General features: G+C 41.0%; 1 protein-coding gene across 1 annotated transcript; it reads right to left on the reverse strand.

Moving 5' to 3' along the window:
* Positions 1 to 1,200: 1,200 nt before the first annotated feature.
* On the reverse strand, positions 1,201 to 11,854 carry mvb12a (multivesicular body subunit 12A). The gene is made up of 10 exons (XM_030737083.1): positions 11,721 to 11,854; positions 10,683 to 10,772; positions 4,098 to 4,181; positions 3,892 to 3,991; positions 3,688 to 3,817; positions 3,361 to 3,501; positions 3,073 to 3,182; positions 2,931 to 2,989; positions 2,764 to 2,814; positions 1,201 to 2,098 (listed from the first exon to the last, which is right to left on the reverse strand). The coding sequence occupies exons 2-10, from the start codon at positions 10,770 to 10,772 to the stop codon at positions 2,012 to 2,014; spliced, it is 852 nt and encodes a 283-aa protein (XP_030592943.1). The 5' UTR covers positions 11,721 to 11,854; the 3' UTR covers positions 1,201 to 2,011.
* Between the last annotated feature and the right edge of the window lie 8,360 nt (positions 11,855 to 20,214).

Consider the following 20,214-nt stretch of genomic DNA (forward strand, 5'->3'; position numbering starts at 1 on the left):
TTCTAAAGAGTTCAGTGCATTTGAGTGTGGTACTGTTGGAGGATACCACCATTGCAACAAGTCAATTTGTGAACTTTTTTCCCCTCCTAGCTATTCCAAAATCAGCTGTAAGTGGTATTATTGCAAAGTGGAAGTGTTTAGGAACCACAGCAACTCAGCCACGAAGTGGTAAACCATGTAAAATTACAGTGCTGAGGTGCATAGTGCATAAAAATTGCCCAAAACTGACTCAGTAACTGGCTTTAACATCAACTCAAAAACTGTACGCCAGCTCCTATGTGCAGGTAACCCAGTACATTTGTCCATATAATGTAGCATAAAATAGGAATACTTAAAGTACATTAAGCCTAAACCATTCCTATTGGTCCTATCCATCTAGTATTCTAATCCGGTGGGGGACTGGAGGGAGGCACCGGGAGGGCATTCAAACTTTTCTTATGCCATAAAAAATATTTTCTAGTGACTAAAGTATTAAAAAAAAAACCCTCAAAATAAATTAGCTCACAAAGTCACCATCACTGTCAAAACTGGCAGTTGTATCCATTTCTAAAGAGTGGATCTGAGTAAAAAGTACTGTAGAAATAATCAGTCCATTTTTTTTAATTGATGAAATAAAGGACATTTAATGTATTTTACTTCTACATTTATTTTATTAAAAACTGGGTTCTAATTGAGAACTTTTATTAACTAATATTCAGTTATTGCCTTGAAAACAAAGTTTTGCAGTCTGCTACGGTCCCAAAGGACGCAAAGTGAAAAGTAAAACGAGAATTTACAGCTGATGAACTGAGTAAAATCTTCATACAGATTGCTAATGATTACTGACAGAGCCTCAGCATAAAAACTCCAGCTTAGAACAACAGATGGCAGTATTACACTAGGTAACAGTCACCCAACCACAACAGCTGGTGTTTTATTTACATGGAAAAAATGTGGAAATGACCATTAACATGATTGAGTTGCACACTAAATTCCTAATAGTTGTCTAGTTAAAGTCTATAATATAATGCTTATAAATGAAAATGCACCGATGACTGTTGCCTTTTGCTTAAAGTACGTTACATTTGAACAATTTTAAGGCAAAGCCACGGCAATGTATGTCATCTAAAAACAGCATATATTCAAGTCTGTAAGCCTAACTTGTCACATATACCTCAGGACATCTTTTATGTTACAGTACATAAAAGCAACACACATGCCTTACTGTTTCTCAGGTTTTTATTTTCCCCATGTAGTACATTTTAAAGACACGGTAAAACATTATACATAGATAAATATTTGGTCCTAACTCAGCCTTACTAACTAACTGTATGTTAGTTACACTTTCCCTGTAACTAACATACAGGGAACGTGTTTGAATAATTACCCATTTCCCTAATATTCACCTTTAAATAAGATATTTATATATATATATTAAAAAAAAACTGATGGTATTCTTCATACAAGAAATGCACTATACTCTATATTTATATATGTTAGTGTATGTAATGAGTCATCATTTGAAGAAATTCATCCAAAACGTCCTGATATTACAATTCTTCAAACAAAGATATGTAACAGCTAGCTGTATCAGATAACACAAAACAGAGCAATCAAAGAAGAAAAACATCTTAAATGTCAAAGTGCATCTTCATTTGTCAGTATTGAAGTATTCTACATTTGGAAATTAAGCATCTAAAAGAAAAGACTGGGCTGAATCCATTCAGTCACAACATCTTTATGCTGTTACAGGACCTTGCTCAAATAGGCCTTTTCGTTGGCAGACAGAAACTTAAAATGCTTCAAGATAGCAATCCTGGATCAAAACTAAACTGCCTTCAAGACGAATGGCTTTGAAGTCAGTCTTAAATACAGTGGTGTCCAAATTTGACCTTTTAAAGCCTGAAAATGTAAACCTAAATGCAGGCATGATTATCTTTCACTGGTAACATGTTTGGCAGTTATCTTATAAGCGCCCTCTGGACAGAAATAAGAGAATGTTTAATTTTGTCACTTTGACAAAGTGCAAGCATCACTGAGTTGACAGGGTCCCTCCTGTTTGTACTGATGGTCTGATCCTCTTGGCAGCATTTTCCTCCACGTTGAATGTGTAGTTATACTAGGAAGGAAAAAAAAAAAAAAATCACAACAATGTGGGTATGTGTGTAGGTTCGTGGTCATCTAGGTCATAGTAGTCTCTGGAGCTTGAAAAAGGCGGCTGGTAAGTTTCTTGAAGATGTTTTAACTCTCATCCGAAAGGCTTCTTCAGTTCTCAAACCAAAAGGTGGAGAGACCCAGGTATTTAAACCCCAGTGGGACCCTGGAGGTGGTTGTGACCCAAGGTGTGAAAAAAGGCATGGGTCATTACAATCATTACGTCACCAAATTTCTCAACCCCCATTCACACCTTTCTTTAGGTGACCTCGATAGGTCACTTGATAGAATGGAGCGGTTTCCCACATTGGTTTCACCCAAAACCACTGACTGTAATGACCCACGCCTTTTTCTCACACCTTAGTGCATGTGATTATGTACATAAACAATAGTGGGTCTCAACCATCCATGGATGAACAACCCCCACTGGAGTTTAAATACCTGGCTCTCTCCACCTTTTGGTTTGAGAACTGAAGAAGCCTTTTGGATGAGAGTTAAAACATCTTCAAGAAACTTACCAGCCGCCTTTTTTAAGCTCCAGACAAAACAAGGTGGGCATATTCTCGATTTATGTACCCAATCTGAAGAAAGACTGGCATGCCTTAAGTTAAGGATCAGATGAGAACCTACCTCATTTTCAATGTCTTGGAGAGACTTTATGAGAATATTCAAATGAGAGTTCTAAGACAGAAATATTAAAACACATTTGTATGAGACTTAGGTTGACAAAGGAAAAAAAAAATAATGGTATTTTGCTTTGGAGTCCATCCCTTGAATACTGAAAACTTTAAACATACCGTCCCATTTGCCTGGATCTCAAATTTAGGGTGGAGGCTAAAGGGAACTCCATCTAGAGCTGCAGAGAGTAAGAGTGCATATAATAGGTGAGTGGTAAGAAACAAATAAGAATCCCTGAGTGTGAGGAGAGACCTGGAGTACCTGTAATTCCCTGGATGCTACCATCAGCAGGTTTGTCCACGTTATCCTTCCTTTGGAGACTACAGCGTCTTTGACTAAGTCTGCCAGATGGCAATGGAGGAGGAAGGTTGCTGCAGAAACAAATAAGATGTTGACTGCAAGAGTAAAATACCTCCAAGAGACAAGCTGTGCTGTGGGGTTAAAACACAAAATCACACTCCCTCATTTTTAACTATATGCTTCTAAAGAGAGACATATGTGATATAATGATAATAACCTTTCCATTTTAGATATACATAAGCATTGTACCTGGGTCTGAGGGGCAGAGGAGGAGACGGCTCATCCAAGAAGAGTCTGTGGACGTCGAGGCTGAGACTGCGGGGTTTGGCTTGAGGCGTGGGTTTAGCAAAGTAACCCTTTCTGTACCACAGCACATATCCATGGATGTCTCTGGGGAAAAGATGCATGTAATCACAAATTATGAGCTATATAATATTTATAAAATACTGAATGCAACATACCACAAAGTGTTTGAAGAATCCTTTCTCATTAAACACCAATGTGTTTACAGAGGTCATAAAATGATTTGAGAAAACAGGTGCAATACAAATGTCCATGTATCTGAATGGTACCAACCCCACAAATGTGTAATGCTGCAACATCATTTTGCTTTTGGCTGTCAGTTTAATATCCAACACAGCTGTGTCCACACTGCCCACTGGGACGATGCGTACACACACGCGTTTTTTCTTGGAAACGGTGGCCTCTGGACAAACAACCAGATTTGAATGAATATGATGCAATACTGCTAAAATCTTTGTAAAATATGCATGTGCTCACTTGGTTCAAGATGCTCCGCTATATAGCAGTAACCATGAGGAAGTGAGTCCTTATCAGAAATAATCCGAATGTCTGACACTACCATACCACCTGTCGAGTCCTGCATTTATGGAAGAGTGAGAAAAATACATGATATATTGTGGTAATGTAACTGTAACACATTTATAGGTTAAGGGAAGCATTTCTCTCATTCACTTGTTGTTCACCTTGTTATAACAGAGGTAATATCCAGACTTCATTGCAAAGCTGCGTGTAAAGTTTGCTGATGCTCCGTCTTCTGTGAGGTTGATCTGCAGAAAACAGGGAGATACAAAGGGGATACAGTTAGACAGCCACAGTTTTAAAAAAGTGTCTGATTTATTTCAAAATAAGCAAGGAACATGACAAATAGAGGTATGTCAGTAGAAATTTAAAAGTTGGCCTTTTGGCTTGAGCAGAAAGGAACCCTTACATATTCATTTAACTATTCTCCTATAGGGTCTCTGGCCAGCAGACTGTACAGACCATAGACTGTATATAAAAATGGAGATAGCCACTGTGACACCAGCCACTCATTTGTGGCCTTTCATTCAGAAGACTCAAATTCTGAATTATGCCATTTTGGTCTTTTGAAGCTAGACGTAACCATATTTGGATGAAAAGGTAGAGTGCTTGGTTTTTAAGGTACATCCAGAGAAATGTACACTTTATTGTCAAAACTATTTGCTCGTCTACCTTCACGGGCATATGAATTTGAGTGACATCCTATTCTTAATTCATAGGTTTTAATATGATGTCGGCCCACCCTTTGTAGGTATAACAGTTTCACCTCTTCTGCGACGGCTTTCCACAAGGTTTATGAGCGTGTTTATGGGAATTTTTGACCATTGTCCCAGAAGTGCATTTGTGAAGTCACGAACTGATGTTGCATGAGAAGGCCTGGCTCACAGTCTCCACTCTAATTCATCCCAAAGGTGATGTATTGGGTTGAGATCAGGACTCGCCGCCAAACTCGCTTATCAATTTCTTTATCAACCTTGCTTTGTGTACTGGCGCGCCGTCATGTTGGAACATGTTGGAAAGTTGGGAGCATGAAATTGTCCAAAATGTCTTGGCATGCTGAAGCATTAAGAATTCCTTTCACTGAACTAAAGGGCTGAGACCAACTCCTGAAAAACAACCCCACACCATAATCCCCCCTCCACCAAACTTTACACTTGGTACAATACAGTCAGACAAGTACTGTTCTCCTGGGAACCGCCAAACCCAGACTCATCCATTGGACTGCCAAACTGAGAAGTGTGATTCATCACTCCACAGAACACGTCTCCACTGCTCTAGAGTCCAGTGGTGGCATGCTTTACACTACTGCAGGGATCCTCAAATCCAGGCCTCGAGGTCCGGTGTCCTGCAGATTTTAGATGTCTCTGCTTCAACACACCTGAGTCAAATATAGAAGTCATTAGCAGGACACCGGAGAACTTGACTGCATACTGAGGAGGTAATTCAGCCATTTAATTCAGGTATGTTGGATCAGGGACAAATCTAAAACCTGCAGGACACTGGACCTCGAGGCCTGGATTTGAGGATCCCTGCACTACTGCATCTGACACTGCATCCCTTGGATGCAACTTGTCGGCCATGAAAACCCATTCCATGAAGCTCTCTATGCACTGTTCTTGAGCTAATCTGAAGACCACATGAAGTTTGGAGGTCTGTAGCAATTGATTCTGCAAAACGTTGGTGAACTCTGTGCACTATGTGTCTTAGCATCTGTTGACTCTGCTCTGTCATTTTATGTGGCCTGTCATTTCACGGCGCTGGTAATGGCGACAGGCAGCAGTAGTTGAGCGCGTTGTGTGCGTGTTGTGTATTCGTATTTTATACCATTTCTTATTTTATTTATTTTTGTTATAGGGCAAATGGTAGAAAAGCAACAATCATGATGACTTACGCTTGCTTAGTGCACTTTTTTATCGTTTTGACACTTTTGTGTCACTTTTTGGGCAGACTCTGTGTGAACCAAGAATGTCGGCAGTATAGCCGGGATTTCCTCCTCTTCCTGCGAGACTCAGGTGTGGGCTTTGTGGAACCCTCTGCAGTTTTTCCCACGGATATTCTCCGGATTGTAAACTCCATGGAGGATCAACGTTGGGAGCACAGGTTGTCTGGGGTCAGAAAACGGGGGAGACGTGGTGGTGTGCGTCAGAGGCTGAAGCGGCAGGGCCACCGTCGGATACCACTTCCTACCATTATGTTGGCAAATGTCCAGTCACTCTGTGGGAAAACTGAGGAGCTTCAGGCAAATGTCAGGTATCTGGCAGAGTACAAAAGTGCTTGTGTCTTGGCACTGACAGAAACATGGCTAAAGGACCATGACTTGCAGTCCGAATTAGAGATTGAGGGGTTCGGAGAGCCCATTCAGTTGGACAGAGACTCCACGGTGACAGGTAAATCACTCGGTGGAGGCTTGTGTCTTTATGTGAATAAAAAAATGGTGCAACACAATTGTCATCAGGGAGACGCACTGTACTCCCGATATTGAACTTCTTGATGTGTCATTGCGTGGTTTTTATCTGCCCAGGGAATTTCCACAGCTTTTTATTACCCTTGTTTACATTCATCCTAAGGCCAATGTGGATTTAGCTTCTCAGGCTATTGGGAAGACTGTGTATCGCCTTCAGGGAATTTCCCCAGATGCTCCGAACTTTATTATGGGGGATTTTAATCACTGCAGGCTTGGGAAGTCACTTGGTAACTTTTATCAGTATGTGACGTGCCCCACTCGACTTATGAAGTCCTTGGATTTGTGTTATGGGACGGTGAAAGACACTTATAAATCCTTAAGCAGAGCCCCGCTCGGCTCATCGGACCACAGTGTTGTTTATTTGGTTCCGTCCTACAAACCTGTCCTGAAGAAACACAAGCCGGAGCGACGTTTGGTTCCGGTGTGGTTGGAGGAGTCTATCCGCTGTCTTCGGGACTGTTTCAGCGGCACTGACTGGGAAATGTTTAAAAGTGCATGCACTGACCTTGATGAGCTCACAGACACCATCTCATCTTAATAATAAACCATGGATTTCCAAATTAGTAAAAAGTTTAATTAACTTGCAAAATATAAGTTTTAATAATGGGGATATGGCTCAATATCAGTTACTCAAAAAACAAGTGAGGAAGGAACTGAAAATAGCCAGGGTGAATTATAAGGAGAGGGTGGAGAATATGTTTAGGTTCAATAATTCTCGACTGGCTTGGGATGGGGTTAAATCTATGATGGGGATCCCAACCAAAAGGACTTGGATTAATTTTAATTCCTTGCCTGCTTTTAAGTTGTCTAATGATTTTAATAGTTTTTACAATCGTTTTAATATTTATGATTTTACAGAGGAGCTTCCTGGTTTTAAGAGTGTGCCCTCAGATGTCACAGTCACAGTACACATTGATAGTGGAACTGTTTTTAATCTCTTTCGGAAGACTAAGGAGAGAAAAAGCTCAGGTCCTGATGGCATTGGAGGCCGTATTCTTAAAAACTGTGCCCTGCAGCTGGCAGATATCTTTAGTTTTCTTTTTAACATGTCTCTTAATACTCACAGGGTCCCTCAGCTTTGGAAAGACTCAACCATTGTTCCTGTCCCCAAAAGTAAGGACACTCAGTCCTTGAATGATTTTAGGCCTGTTGCCCTCACCTCATTAGCAATGAAGACATTTGAAAAGATTATTAAGGGAATTCTTTTATCTAGAGTTAGAGAACATCTGGACCCACTTCAATTTGACTTACCGGTCAGGCAGTGGAGTGGAGGATGCAACGGGAACCCTTTTAAACGTGATTTTAAGACATCTGGAGGGCACAAAAACGTTTGCAAGGCTGCTTTTTGTTGATTTCTCATCTGCTTTTAACTGCATTCAACCACACATTTTGGCTAAGAAATTACAGTGTTTTTTTATGGTATTGATTCTGGCCTCATATGTTGATTGATTGACTTTTTAACTGTACGTTCTCAGAGGGTGAGGGTCAACGGCGTTCTTTCCGATGTCCTCTTTTCTTCTACTGGGTCTCCTCAGGGCTGTGTTCTTTCACCCCTTTTATTTATTCTGTATACTAATGATTGTCGCAGCCAGTATCCACAGTGCCACATTTTAAAATTTGCTGATGACTCTGTGATCCTGTCCCTCCTCAGCAGTGATGACCCAGATCATGGACCAGTGGTCAGGGATTTCACTGACTGGTGTGAGTCCTCCTTTTAAAGATAAATGTCTCTAAAACAAAGGAGATGGTCATTGATTTTAGAAAACACAGTGCAGTCATTGTGCCTGTGGTTATTTCTGGGGAAAATGTTGAGGTCGTGGACCAGTATAAGTATCTGGGAACGATCCTTGACAACAGGCTGACTTTTGAAGCCCACGTAGACTCACTTTGTAAAAAGGCCCATCAGAGGATGTATTTTTATCGGAAGCTCCGTGGTTTTAATGTGGATTCAACTTTTATGAAAATGTTTTACTCTTGTTTTATTGAGTTGGTTATCACTTTTAATCTCATCTGCTGGTTTGGTTTTTTAAATGTTAAGAATAGAAATAAACTGCTAGGAGTTGTAAAGGTTTGCGGAACAATTGCTGGCACAGCCCTAAGCAACCTCACTGACCTACAAAAGGTGAAAAAGGCAAGATTTATCCTAGCAGATTTAGACCAGACTGGGGTTAGGTTAATTGGCTACTCTAAATTGCCCATAGGTGTGAATGAGAGTGTGAAAGGTTGTTCGTCTTTCTGTGTTGGCCCTGTGACAGGCTGGCGACCTGTTCAGGGTGTACCCTGCCTCTCGCCCTATGACAGCTGGGATAGGCTCCAGCCCCCCTGCAACCCTGAACAGGATAAGCGGAAGCGAATGGAGATTTAGACCATCCACTGCACCAGGGGTTTAAGTTGCTTCCTTCTGGACGCAGATATCGGGTACCAGGTTGTAAGACAAATAGATTGAGGGAATCTTTTGTCCCAACAGCGATTAGGTTTTTAAATGATCTGTTCTGATTTAATGTTTGTTTTTATGTATGTTTTCATGGTATAACTGTTTTTAGGATTAATGTACTACTGGCTGTGGAAACAATTGCCCTTAGGGGATAATAAAGATCTTTGATTGATTGATTGTTAGGGAGGAAATTTCCAGACTGGACTTCACTGAGCTCCTGAAAGGGATCCATTCTTTCACAAATGTTTGTAGAAGCAGTCTGCATGCATAGGTGCTTGATTTTATACACCTGTGACCATGGAAATGATTGGAACACCTGAATTCAATTATTTGAATGGGTGAGTGAATACCTTTGGCAATATAGTGTATTCATTTAGATACCTGCTAAATAAATAAAATAAAAATAAAATACTGGAATTTCACTAGTTCTCCTTATGGGCTGATGTACAATTACCATAGAGAAAGTCATATTATGTGCCAGAATAACTGCATTAAAAGTGCTCCAGAAGGCATGCACAATAAAAATTATCTTAGGTGTAGTCTGCCAGATGGCTAGCTGCTGAGTCTGCATCTACTTGTCACTCAAACTACCCCTAACATTGGAACTTTAAGCCTTAATACACATTTTTAACATGTAAGTTATTAACATCACTCAAGTTGTTATGATCTACAGAGACCAAAGCTGTTTTTGTATCAGGATGTAAATATGTCATGTTGCATGTTCTAGGGTGAGCAATGCAGAAACTCCATTCTCTGAATACCCCACTCCCCAGGCAATTACTTACTATGATCCAACCCTATTATACTGGTGTCTGGTACCTCAGTAGATCACGTACAGAGAGAAGGGAGGGTCTCTGAGCTTATCAGTTAGTAAGGCCTCATTCGCCTCGAGACAGTCATCAACCCCTTTGCAACCTCCCATTGATAGGGAATAATGTGTATTCCCTGACTAGTTGGTAAGTGATTCCTAGGGGTTGCTGGCTGTCATTACGTGAAAACGGTTACAAAAAGGGTGCGTCACGAAAAACCTAGTGATTACCACATTCGCCAATAGTTTGCACCAAAGACACTGACTGACAATCTGAGTTAGTTTGTGGCACTGAGCGCAACTTGTATGCGATGTGTCTAAAGGACTCAATTCAACTGGTTTGCATTCTAGTTATATTCTGATTTAAAAACAAGGCTGGTGAGCACCTATGTCATTTTGTAGTTAAAAAGCAACCACATCACTATTTGTGGATTAATTTCTGAATTTGTTTCAAATCTACAAGGTTCTGGCTGGACTCTGAATGTAATTACTTATGTATGCAGACAGCAACAGATTCATCGTTTTCACCAATTCATCACAGATAATTGCTGTATTATCACTAACAGACTGGATGATTGCCTGCATGACTGGGGCTTAGCAACTGATTTTACAGCAACTGCAAGCAACCTCCCAGGGTTGCAACCAGTGGTTGATCGCCCGGCGCTGCGCTGGGTTTGAGAATTTCACAGGTTTGCTGTTACTACAATTAGCATGCGGGCACGGCTACTATTAGCAGTATCAAACGATTCTCACACTTATGCAGCCAGGCTGTTTTTTTTGTTTGTTTTTTTCCCAGCTAGATCCCTGCTTCCATCAAGTACTTGCACCCAATTGGGGACTGCTAATTTTTTCCTAACAACTGGTGGTCACCAGGCTGTCGCTAGCCAGTCTCTAGGCCTATGTGACCCCAAAACAAGGACGGGAAAATTTATTGTAATTCTCATGCAAACTGTTTGTGGTTGCTGTTGAGTAAAATGAAATCTGGTTCCTATATCTGACAGTGTTTCATTTTGTACATATATGATCTTTTTCTTTGTTCTTACTAGAGTGAAATCTTTGGGGCAGGTGCCAGTGTTGGAGGTCCAGGCCACTGCAGTCACTGGCCGGACGTTTCCATGTTCCATCAAAGACATCTGAGGATGAGACGAACAAAAAGTACAATAAACAAGGAAGGTACAGAAGGTACAAAATCATTTTAATCGTTTATCCTAACATAAATTACACTGTATATCCAAATAATATAAATAAAATGTTGCCAGTCTTCTTATTGCTCAAGGAGGTTTTTACAATGTCATTCTAATACAAACTTTCTCAAACCTTATCTGTCAATCTGAATGTGTGTACAAGAACATGTTCTCTCTAAAACTGAGGCATTGTCACAACCAAATTGTTGCATCCATGTGACTCTAAGTGGAAACTAAAGCAGGCCCAAACTGATCTTTAGAACAGAAAGATCCTATTCAGGCTAAATAGTGATGATGTCCATAGATATTCAAGTAGGGAATGAAACTATTCATTGCAAGAATTCATCCTGAACAGCAGAAGTATGTACTTCCCCTGCATTTGCGTTGCAAATTTTGATTATTTAAAACTGTATAAAACCAACTCACAATGAAACAAACGAGCATAAAAATATTTTAAATGAAAAAAAAAAAAAAAGTTTCAGCGACTAATGATTTAACAAATGACTTTTTTGGCACTAACTCATATTTACTTTGCAAAACTTCATAACATAATACTTGCTATTTTTATAACCTGAGATCTATTTTGGTAACAGGGTGGGAAATCAATACCAGCCAGACGCAGGTAGCTTAAACAATTGCTTTAATTCTCTTTCAACAACGTTAAAACCTACATTACCACACTTCTGCCTTTCATGACATACGTTTATTGAAATAGTTATTAATAACAACACCTGAAGGCCAGTAGCTGAGTCATATTCCTGTCAAGACTAGCTTATCTCTGGCATTAGTTAGCGATTGTTCCGTTGACAAAACTTCACTGCTTCTTTGTTAAAATTGGCCACATAGTTACTGCTTCGTGAGCTCACTCATATAATTCTAAAAGACATACGCACTTACTCTGTATATGTATTCCCTTTTGGCTCTTCGAAATGGTGTCCTTCGCGAGGTAAAAGAAAAACTTTTTGGTATCAACCGAAATTTTCTTGCTCGTCCTCGAAGGAGCAGGAAGTACTGACTCCGTTCCAACTCCAACTCCCATCAGTGTTTGACGTTTGACGTCACCGTTAAAAACAAACTCACTTTCTGAACGCGAGATGGCAGCAGTTGCATGGGAATACAGCTCAAATTTCAACAGCGTTCACTGAAATAGCTGCCTTTTTAAAAAAATGTATTGCAGCTAACAGTAGAAGAAACACTGTCCGTCATAGACGGATAGATAGAACATTTCTCATTTACTTGAACACGAGGGGCAGACAGGCAGAGCCTGAGGAAAGGAGGATAACGGAAATATTTGATTTATTAGGTTTAACATAACTTAACACAACTTAATATAATATAAACATGGCATAAAAAAACAGTATTACACAAAAAAGTGTGAACACTTGTTTCCATTGTGGTCCCAATGGCAGGAGATGGATCAAATGGGAAGAGGTGAAGGGGGATGAAAAGGGAACTCCCATGAGCAAGACAAACAATAAACAAGTGCAGTGTTGTATCACTGCCAAATCCTGATATTGTTTATTTTTTTGTGCTACAAACCTCTATGCACAAACAAGCCTGAATGAATGAATGAATGGTCTCCAAAATACTAACTAGTTGAAAAATAATTCAATTCAATTTTATTTATATAGCGCCAAATCACAACAAACTGTCGCCTCAAGGCGCTTTGTATTGTGGGTAAAGACCCTACAATAATACAGAGAAAACCCAACAGTCAAAACGACCCCCTATGAGCAAGCACTTGGCGACAGTGGAAAGGAAAAACTCCCTTTTAACAGGAAGAAACCTCCAGCAGAACCAGGCTCAGGGAGGGGCAGTCATCTGCCGCGACCGGTTGGGCTGAGGGAAGAGAACTGTGGAAGAGAGCCAGAGATTAATATCAATTAATGATTAAATGCAGAGTGGAGTATAAACAAAGTAAATAAGGTGAATGAGAAACAGTGCATTATGTGAACCCCCCCAGCAGACTAGGCCTATAGCAGCATAACTAAGGGATGGTTCAGGGTCACCTGATCCAGCCCTAACTATAAGCTTTATCATAAAGGAAAGTTTTAAGCCTAATCTTAAAAATAGAGAGGGTGTCTGTCTCCCGAATCCAAGCTGGAAGCTGGTTCCACAGAAGAGGGGCCTGAAAGCTGAAAGCTCTGCCTCCCATTCTACTCTTAAGTATCCTAGGAACCACAAGTAAGCCAGCAGTCTGAGAGCGAAGTGCTCTGTTGGGGTGATATGGTACTATGAGGTCTTTGAGATAAGATGGTGCCTGATTATTCAAGACCTTGTATGTGAGGAGAAGAATTTTAAATTCTATTCTAGATTTAACAGGGAGCCAATGAAGAGAAGCCAATATGGGAGAAATATGCTCTCTCTTTCTAGTCCCTGTCAGTACTCTAGCTGCAGCATTTTGGATCAGCTGAAGGCTTTTCAGAAAGCTTTTAGGACAGCCTGATAATAATGAATTACAATAATCCAGCCTAGAAGTAATAAATGCATGAATGAGCTTTTCAGCATCACTCTGAGAAAGGATGTTTCTAATTTTAGAAATATTGCGCAAATGCAAAAAAGCGGTCCTACATATTTGTTTAATATGTGCATTGAAGGACATATCCTGGTCAAAAATGACTCCAAGATTTCTCACAGTGTTACTGGAGGCCAAAGTAATGCCATCCAGAGTAAGTATCTGGTTAGACACCGTGTTTCTAAGATTTGTGGGGCCGAGAACAAGAATTTCAGTTTTATCTGAATTTAGAAGCAGGAAATTAGAGGTCATCCAGGCCTTAATGTCTTTAAGACATTCCTGCAGTTTAACTAATTGATGTGTGTCATCTGGCTTCATTGATAGGTAAAGCTGAGTATCATCTGCATAACAATGAAAATTGATGCAGTGCTTTCTAATAATACTGCCTAAGGGAAGCATGTATAATGTAAATAAAATTGGTCCTAGCACAGAACCCTGTGGAACTCCATAATTAACCTTACTGTCTGAAGAAGACTCCCCATTTACATGAACAAATTGGAGTCTATGAGATAAATATGATTCAAACCACTGCAGTGCAGTACCTTTAATACCTATAGCAAGCTCTAATCTCTGTAATAAAATGTTATGGTCAACAGTATCAAAAGCTGCACTGAGGTCCAACAGGACAAGAACAGAGATGAGTCCACTGTCAGAGGCTCTAAGAAGATCATTTGTAACCTTCACTAATGCTGTTTCTGTACTGTGATGAATTCTGAAACCTGACTGAAACTCTTCAAATAAACCGTTCCTCTGCAGATGATCAGTTAGCTGTTTTACAACTACTCTTTCAAGAATCTTTGAGAGAAAAGGAAGGTTGGAGATTGGCCTATAATTAGCTAAGACAGCTGGGTCAAGTGATGGCTTTTTAAGCAGAGGTTTAATTACAGCCACCTTGAAGGTCTGTGGTACATAGCCAACTAATAAAGACTGATTGATCATTTTTAAGATTGAAGCATCAATAATTGGAAAGACTTCTTTGAACAGTCTAGTAGGAATGGGATCTAACAAACATGTTGCTGGTTTGGAGGAAGTAACTATTGAAGTTAACTCTGAAAGATCAACTGGAGCAAAAGAGTCTAAACAAATACCAGCAGTGCTGAAAGCAGCCGAACATGAAGAATAATCTTTGAGATGGTTATGAATAATTTTTTCTCGAATGTCTAAAATTTTATTTGTAAAGAAATCCATGAAGTCACTACTAGTTAACGTGAAAGGAATACTCGGCTCTACAGAGCTCTGACTCTTTGTCAGCCTGGCTACAGTGCTGAAAACAAACCTGGGGTTGTTCTTATTTTCTTCAATTAATGATGAATAGTAAGATGTCCTAGCTTTACGGAGGGCTTTTTTATAGAGCAACAAACTCTTTTTCCAGGCTAAATGAGCATCTTCTAATTTAGTGAGACGCCATTCCCTCTCCAGCTTTCGGGTTATCTGCTTTAAGCTGTGCGTTTGTGAATTATACCACGGAGTCAGGCACTTCTGATTTGAAGCTTTCCTTTTCAGAGGAGCCACAGTATCCAAAGTTATACGCAGTGAGGATGTAAAACTATTGACGAGATAATCAACCTCACTGGGAGCAGAGTTTAGGTAGCTGCTCTGCACTGTGTTGGCACATGGCACTGAAGAGCATAACAATGAAGGAATTAGATCCTTAAACTTAGTTACAGCACTTTCAGAAAGACTTCTACTGTAATTAAACTTATTCCCCACTGCTGTGTAATCCATTAAAGTAAATGTAAATGTTACTAAGAAATGATCAGACAGGAGGGGGCTTTCAGGGAATACTGTTAAGTCTTCAGTTTCTATGCCATATGTTAGGACAAGATCCAGAGTATGATTAAAGTGGTGGGTGGGCTCCTTTACATTTTGAGAGAAGCCAATTGAATCTAACAATAGATTAAATGCAGTGTTGAGGCTGTCATTCTCAGCATCTACATGGATGTTGAAATCACCCACTATAATTATTTTATCTGAACTGAGCACTAAATCAGATAAAAAGTCTGAGAAATCAGACAGAAACTCTGAGTAAGGACCAGGTGGACGATAGATAATAACAAATAAAACATGTTTTTGATTTTCCCAATTAGGATGGACAAGACTAAGAGTCAGGCTTTCAAAAGAATGAAAACTTTGTCTGGGTCTCTGATTAATTAATAAGCTGGAATTGAAGATTGCAGCTAATCCTCCTCCTCGACCTGTACTTCGAGCATTCTGACAGTTACTGTGACTCGGGGGTGTTGATTCATTTAAACTAACATATTCATCCTGCTGTAACCAGGTTTCTGTAAGGCAGAATAAATCAATACGTTGATCAATTATTAAATCATTTACTAATAGGGACTTGGAAGAGAGAGACCTAATGTTTAACAATCCACATTTAATTGTTTTATTCTTTGGTGCAGTTGATGAAGCTGTATTATTTATTGTTTTTGAATTTTTATGCTTAAATAGTTTTTTGCTGATTTTAGCTTTGGTTTTTGGTGGTCTGGGAGCAGGCACCGACTCTATGGGGATGGGGTTTTGGGGGGATGGCAGGAGGAGAGAAGCTGCAGAGAGGCGTGTAAGACTGCAACTCTGCTTCCTGGTCTCAACCCTGGGTAGTCAGTTTTTAGGAGGGTTAATAAATTTGGCCAGATTTCTAGAAATGAGAGCTGCTCCATCCAAAGTGGGATGGATGCCGTCTCTCCTAACAAGACCAGGTTTTCCCCAGAAACTTTGCCAATTATCTATGAAGCCCACGTCGTTTTTTGGACACCACTCAGACAGCCAGCGATTCAAGGAGAACATGCGGCTAAACATGTCGCTCCTGGTCTGATTGGGGAGGGGCCCAGAGAAAACTACAGAGTCCGACATCGTTCTTGCAAAGTTACACACCGAGTCAATATTAATTTTAGTGACCTCCGATTGGCGTAACCGGGTGTCATTACTGCCGACGTGAATAACGATCTTACCAAATCTACGATTAGCCTTAGCCAGCAGTTTCAAATTTCCATGAATGTCGCCTGCTCTGGCCCCTGGAAGACATTTGACTATGGTCGCCGGTGTCTCTAGCTTCACGTTTCTCAAAACAGAGTCACCAATAACCAGAGTTTGTTCCTCGGCGGGTGTGTCGCCGAGTGGAGAAAAACGGTTAGAGACGTGAATAGGTTGGTGGTGTACCCGGGGCTTCTGCTTAGGACTACGCTTCCTCCTCACCGTCACCCAGCTGGCCTGTTTTCCCTGCTGCTCGGGATCTGCTGGGGGGGAGCTAACGGCGGCTAAGCTACCATGGTCCGCACCCGCTACAGGGGCCTGGCTAGATGTAGGATTTTCCAGGGTGCGGAGCCGAGTCTCCAGTTCAGAAAGCCTGGCCTCCAGAGCTACAAACAGACTACATTTATTACAAGTACCGTTACTGCTAAAGGAGGCCGAGGAGTAACTAAACATGTGACACCCAGAGCAGGAAAGTGCAGGAGAGACAGGAGAAGAAGCCATGCTGGTAGTGAGTCGGCTAAGGGCTAAGCTACTAGCTAAGCTAAGCTAGCGAATTTCTAAAAACAAATAAAGTGAGTAATGTGAATACAGGTGATTCAGCAAAGAGTATGCTATTTAAAGTAGGTGAAGATTACACTAAAATATGTTATTATCCAGATAAATCTAGTTATACAGATATAACAGCTAACAGACAGCAAAACACTGTGCTCCGAAACAGGAACAGGAAGTGATACAATACCGCAGTGAGAGCCAACACCAAGTGACAGCGCCACCAGTATCAACCAGTATCAAAAATACTTTGTAATATTACAGTATGTATTCAGATAAGATAAGATAAGATAAGATAAGATAAGATAAAACTTTAATGATCCCACGACGGGGAAATTTGCGCATTACAGCAGCTCAGTACAGAAAACTAAAAATAGAATAGAATAAAATAAAATAGAAAAACACTATACACATATACATAAGCACTATATACAGAAAATATATAGTCAATACACACATGTACATATACACACATATACAAACACATCAAAACACTATATAAAGATATCAAAATATTATATACATTTGTAGCCGGTAAGGTACACAGCATACACGGTATGCATTATATGGGTGAGTGTAATAAATAAAATGTATCTGGACTGTAAGGATAAAGTGATGGCAGAGGAGGTAAAGTGTCCAAGTGACTCAAGACATTATGAAGTGTTGTACAGTCTAACTGCTGTTGGGATGAATGACCTGCGAAAGCGCTCCTTCCTGCAGCGAGGATGTTTCAGTCTCTGACTGAAGGAGCTGCTCAGCTCACCCACGGTCTCATGCAGAGGGTGATGGGGGTTGTTCATGATGGATGTCAGCTTTGCTAACATCCTCCTCTCACCCATCACCATCACAGACTCCAGAGGACATCCCAACACAGAGCTAGACCTCCGCACCAGTTTGTCGATCCTGCTCCTGTCCCTTTCGGTGCATCCACCCCCCCAGCAGGCCACTGCATAGAAAAGGGCAGATGCTACCACTGTGTCATAAAAGGTCTTTAACAGAGTCCTGCAGACACCAAAGGACCTCAGTCTCCTCAGCAGGTGGAGTCGACTCTGGCCCTTCTTATACAGGACATCTGTGTTTGTAGTCCAGTCCAACTTGTTATTGAGATGAACACCCAGGTATTTGTAGGAGACCACTGTCTCAATATGCTTTCCCTGGATGTTCACCGGTGCTGTAGGGGGTGGCTTCCTCCTGAAGTCTATGATCATCTCCTTCGTCTTGCTGGTGTTGATTTGGAGTGCGTTGTTCTCACACCAGCCGACAAAGTCACTGATGACACCCCTGTATTCCTGGTCGTTCCCATCTGATACACATCCAATGATGGCCGTATCATCTGAGAACTTCTGTAGGTGGCAGTGGTCCGAGTTGTACCTGAAGTCTGAGGTGTACAGACTGAACAGAAAGGGTGAGAAGACCGTGCCCTGTGGCGCCCCCGTGCTGCAGACTACCACATCAGACATACAGTCATGGCACCTCACATACTGTGGTCTGTTGGTGAGGTAGTCGATGGTCCATGCCATCAGCTGACTGTCTACTCCGGCTCCCTCCATCTTCCCTCTCAGTAGTGCAGGCTGGATGGTGTTGAAAGCACTGGAGAAGTCAAAGAACATGACCCTCACAGTGTTTCCTGCCTGCTCTAGGTGAGAGAGGGATCTGTGCAGCAGGTAGATGACGGCATCGTCCACCCCAATGCCGGGCTGGTAGGCGAACTGCAGGGGGTCCAGCACTGAGCTCACCAGTGGGCGGAGGTGATGAAGGATGAGCCTCTCCATGGTCTTCATCAGGTGAGAAGTCAGGGCCACAGGTCTGTAGTGCTTGGACTCCCTGGGCTGTGCGATCTTTGGCACTGGAACTATGCAGGAAGTCTTCCACAGTTCAGGAACCCTCTCCAGATTCAGGCTCAGGTTGAAGATATGCAGTACCACCTGACAGAGCTGGTCTGACATATTTGGTGTTGTCAGTTTTTAAATGGAATTGATCAACATTTTAAAGAAAGAAAATCAAATCTTTTACCCTTTAAAAATATTTCTGTATTAAGGATAATGGGGAGAAGGGAAAACTGAAAACACTGATAGACTGGCCAAACCACTTTTGATGTTCAACAAAACAAAATATAACAAAATATATATTGCAGCCAATGTCATCAAGTACCTCTGTAATGTTAGTGCTTGACATTAAATAATTTTTTCAACAGCAGGCATCAAAACCAGAGAAGCTGTATTTCCTTCCAAGATATTTTATGGTGGTCCCTGGTCTTCTTCCTCCTCCAAAATGTTTCTGTGATTTTTTTTTTCATGGTTTGAGCAGTGAGTGAGCAGCTCAAACTGTGACTAACCTAGTAGATAAATAATTAAATGATAAAACTGCCAGACACTCCTCTTGATCAACTTTAAAGTAATGTGTGTGTGTGTGTGTGTGTGTATGTGTGAAAATGAGAAAAAGACCCTTGATTGCAACAACCAGAGGGGCTTAAGTCCCTGTTGGCATGGCAACATGCAGAACAAACCATCGGCAGTTGTGTATATGTGTGTGTGTGTGGGGGGGGGGGGGGGGGGGGGGGGGGGGGTGTCAGGTGGATTGTGGATGAGGAAGGTAGTCAGTGTTTAGCCAGAGCACTTAGCTTTATTGGTTGATTGGCCAGTTAATTAATGAGAAGGAGCCAGCTGTAATCTGCTGAGAGTTAAACAAGTGGGAGATGACGTAAACTGCATCTGTGTGTGCGTGTGTGTGTTTCATTGGCACATTTGCGTGTATGCATGCTGGGGGTCCATGCAGCCACCTAAATATTAGAATGATGGACTGAGTGAGTTCAAGGGTGGTAAAGGGTGGTATGTCCACTCTTTACCCCCCCCACACACACACAAAGTTCTGACCTCCAATAATCAATAACATATTTACCTTTATTAAATATATTATTGGTTGTATACAAAAGCAGAGTACAAAAATATGTAGTGTTGCTGCCAGTAAAAGTAGGCTGCACGATGACTTACTGATTCCAAAATCAAAGCGCTACAAAACTAGTTGATATTAGCCATAGAAGCATCATTATCTTAAGCACCACCAGTGCCAGCCAGGTTTCCAAAACGAAATGATGGCCTCTTTGCGGTTTCAGATCAAAGAGCAGCACTCCCCCGGAGCCCGCGACATACTGATGGAGAGCTGCGTAAAGGCAGCCACAGGGAGCCAGCACGAGTCCGGAAGATAATCGAATTCAAATGAAAACTTTTAAGACTTTAAGTTTTGCAGCACAGAACTTCTTGTGCAGCCCTTTTCTATGTGGGCTAACTATCTTTACGTTTTAATTAATTAATTTTTTTTTCAGATTATGAGATAATATAAAAGATGGTTGAAAAC

Source organism: Archocentrus centrarchus, chromosome 1, assembly GCF_007364275.1.
Source record: "Archocentrus centrarchus isolate MPI-CPG fArcCen1 chromosome 1, fArcCen1, whole genome shotgun sequence".
In the NCBI taxonomy this organism is placed as follows: domain Eukaryota; kingdom Metazoa; phylum Chordata; class Actinopteri; order Cichliformes; family Cichlidae; genus Archocentrus; species Archocentrus centrarchus.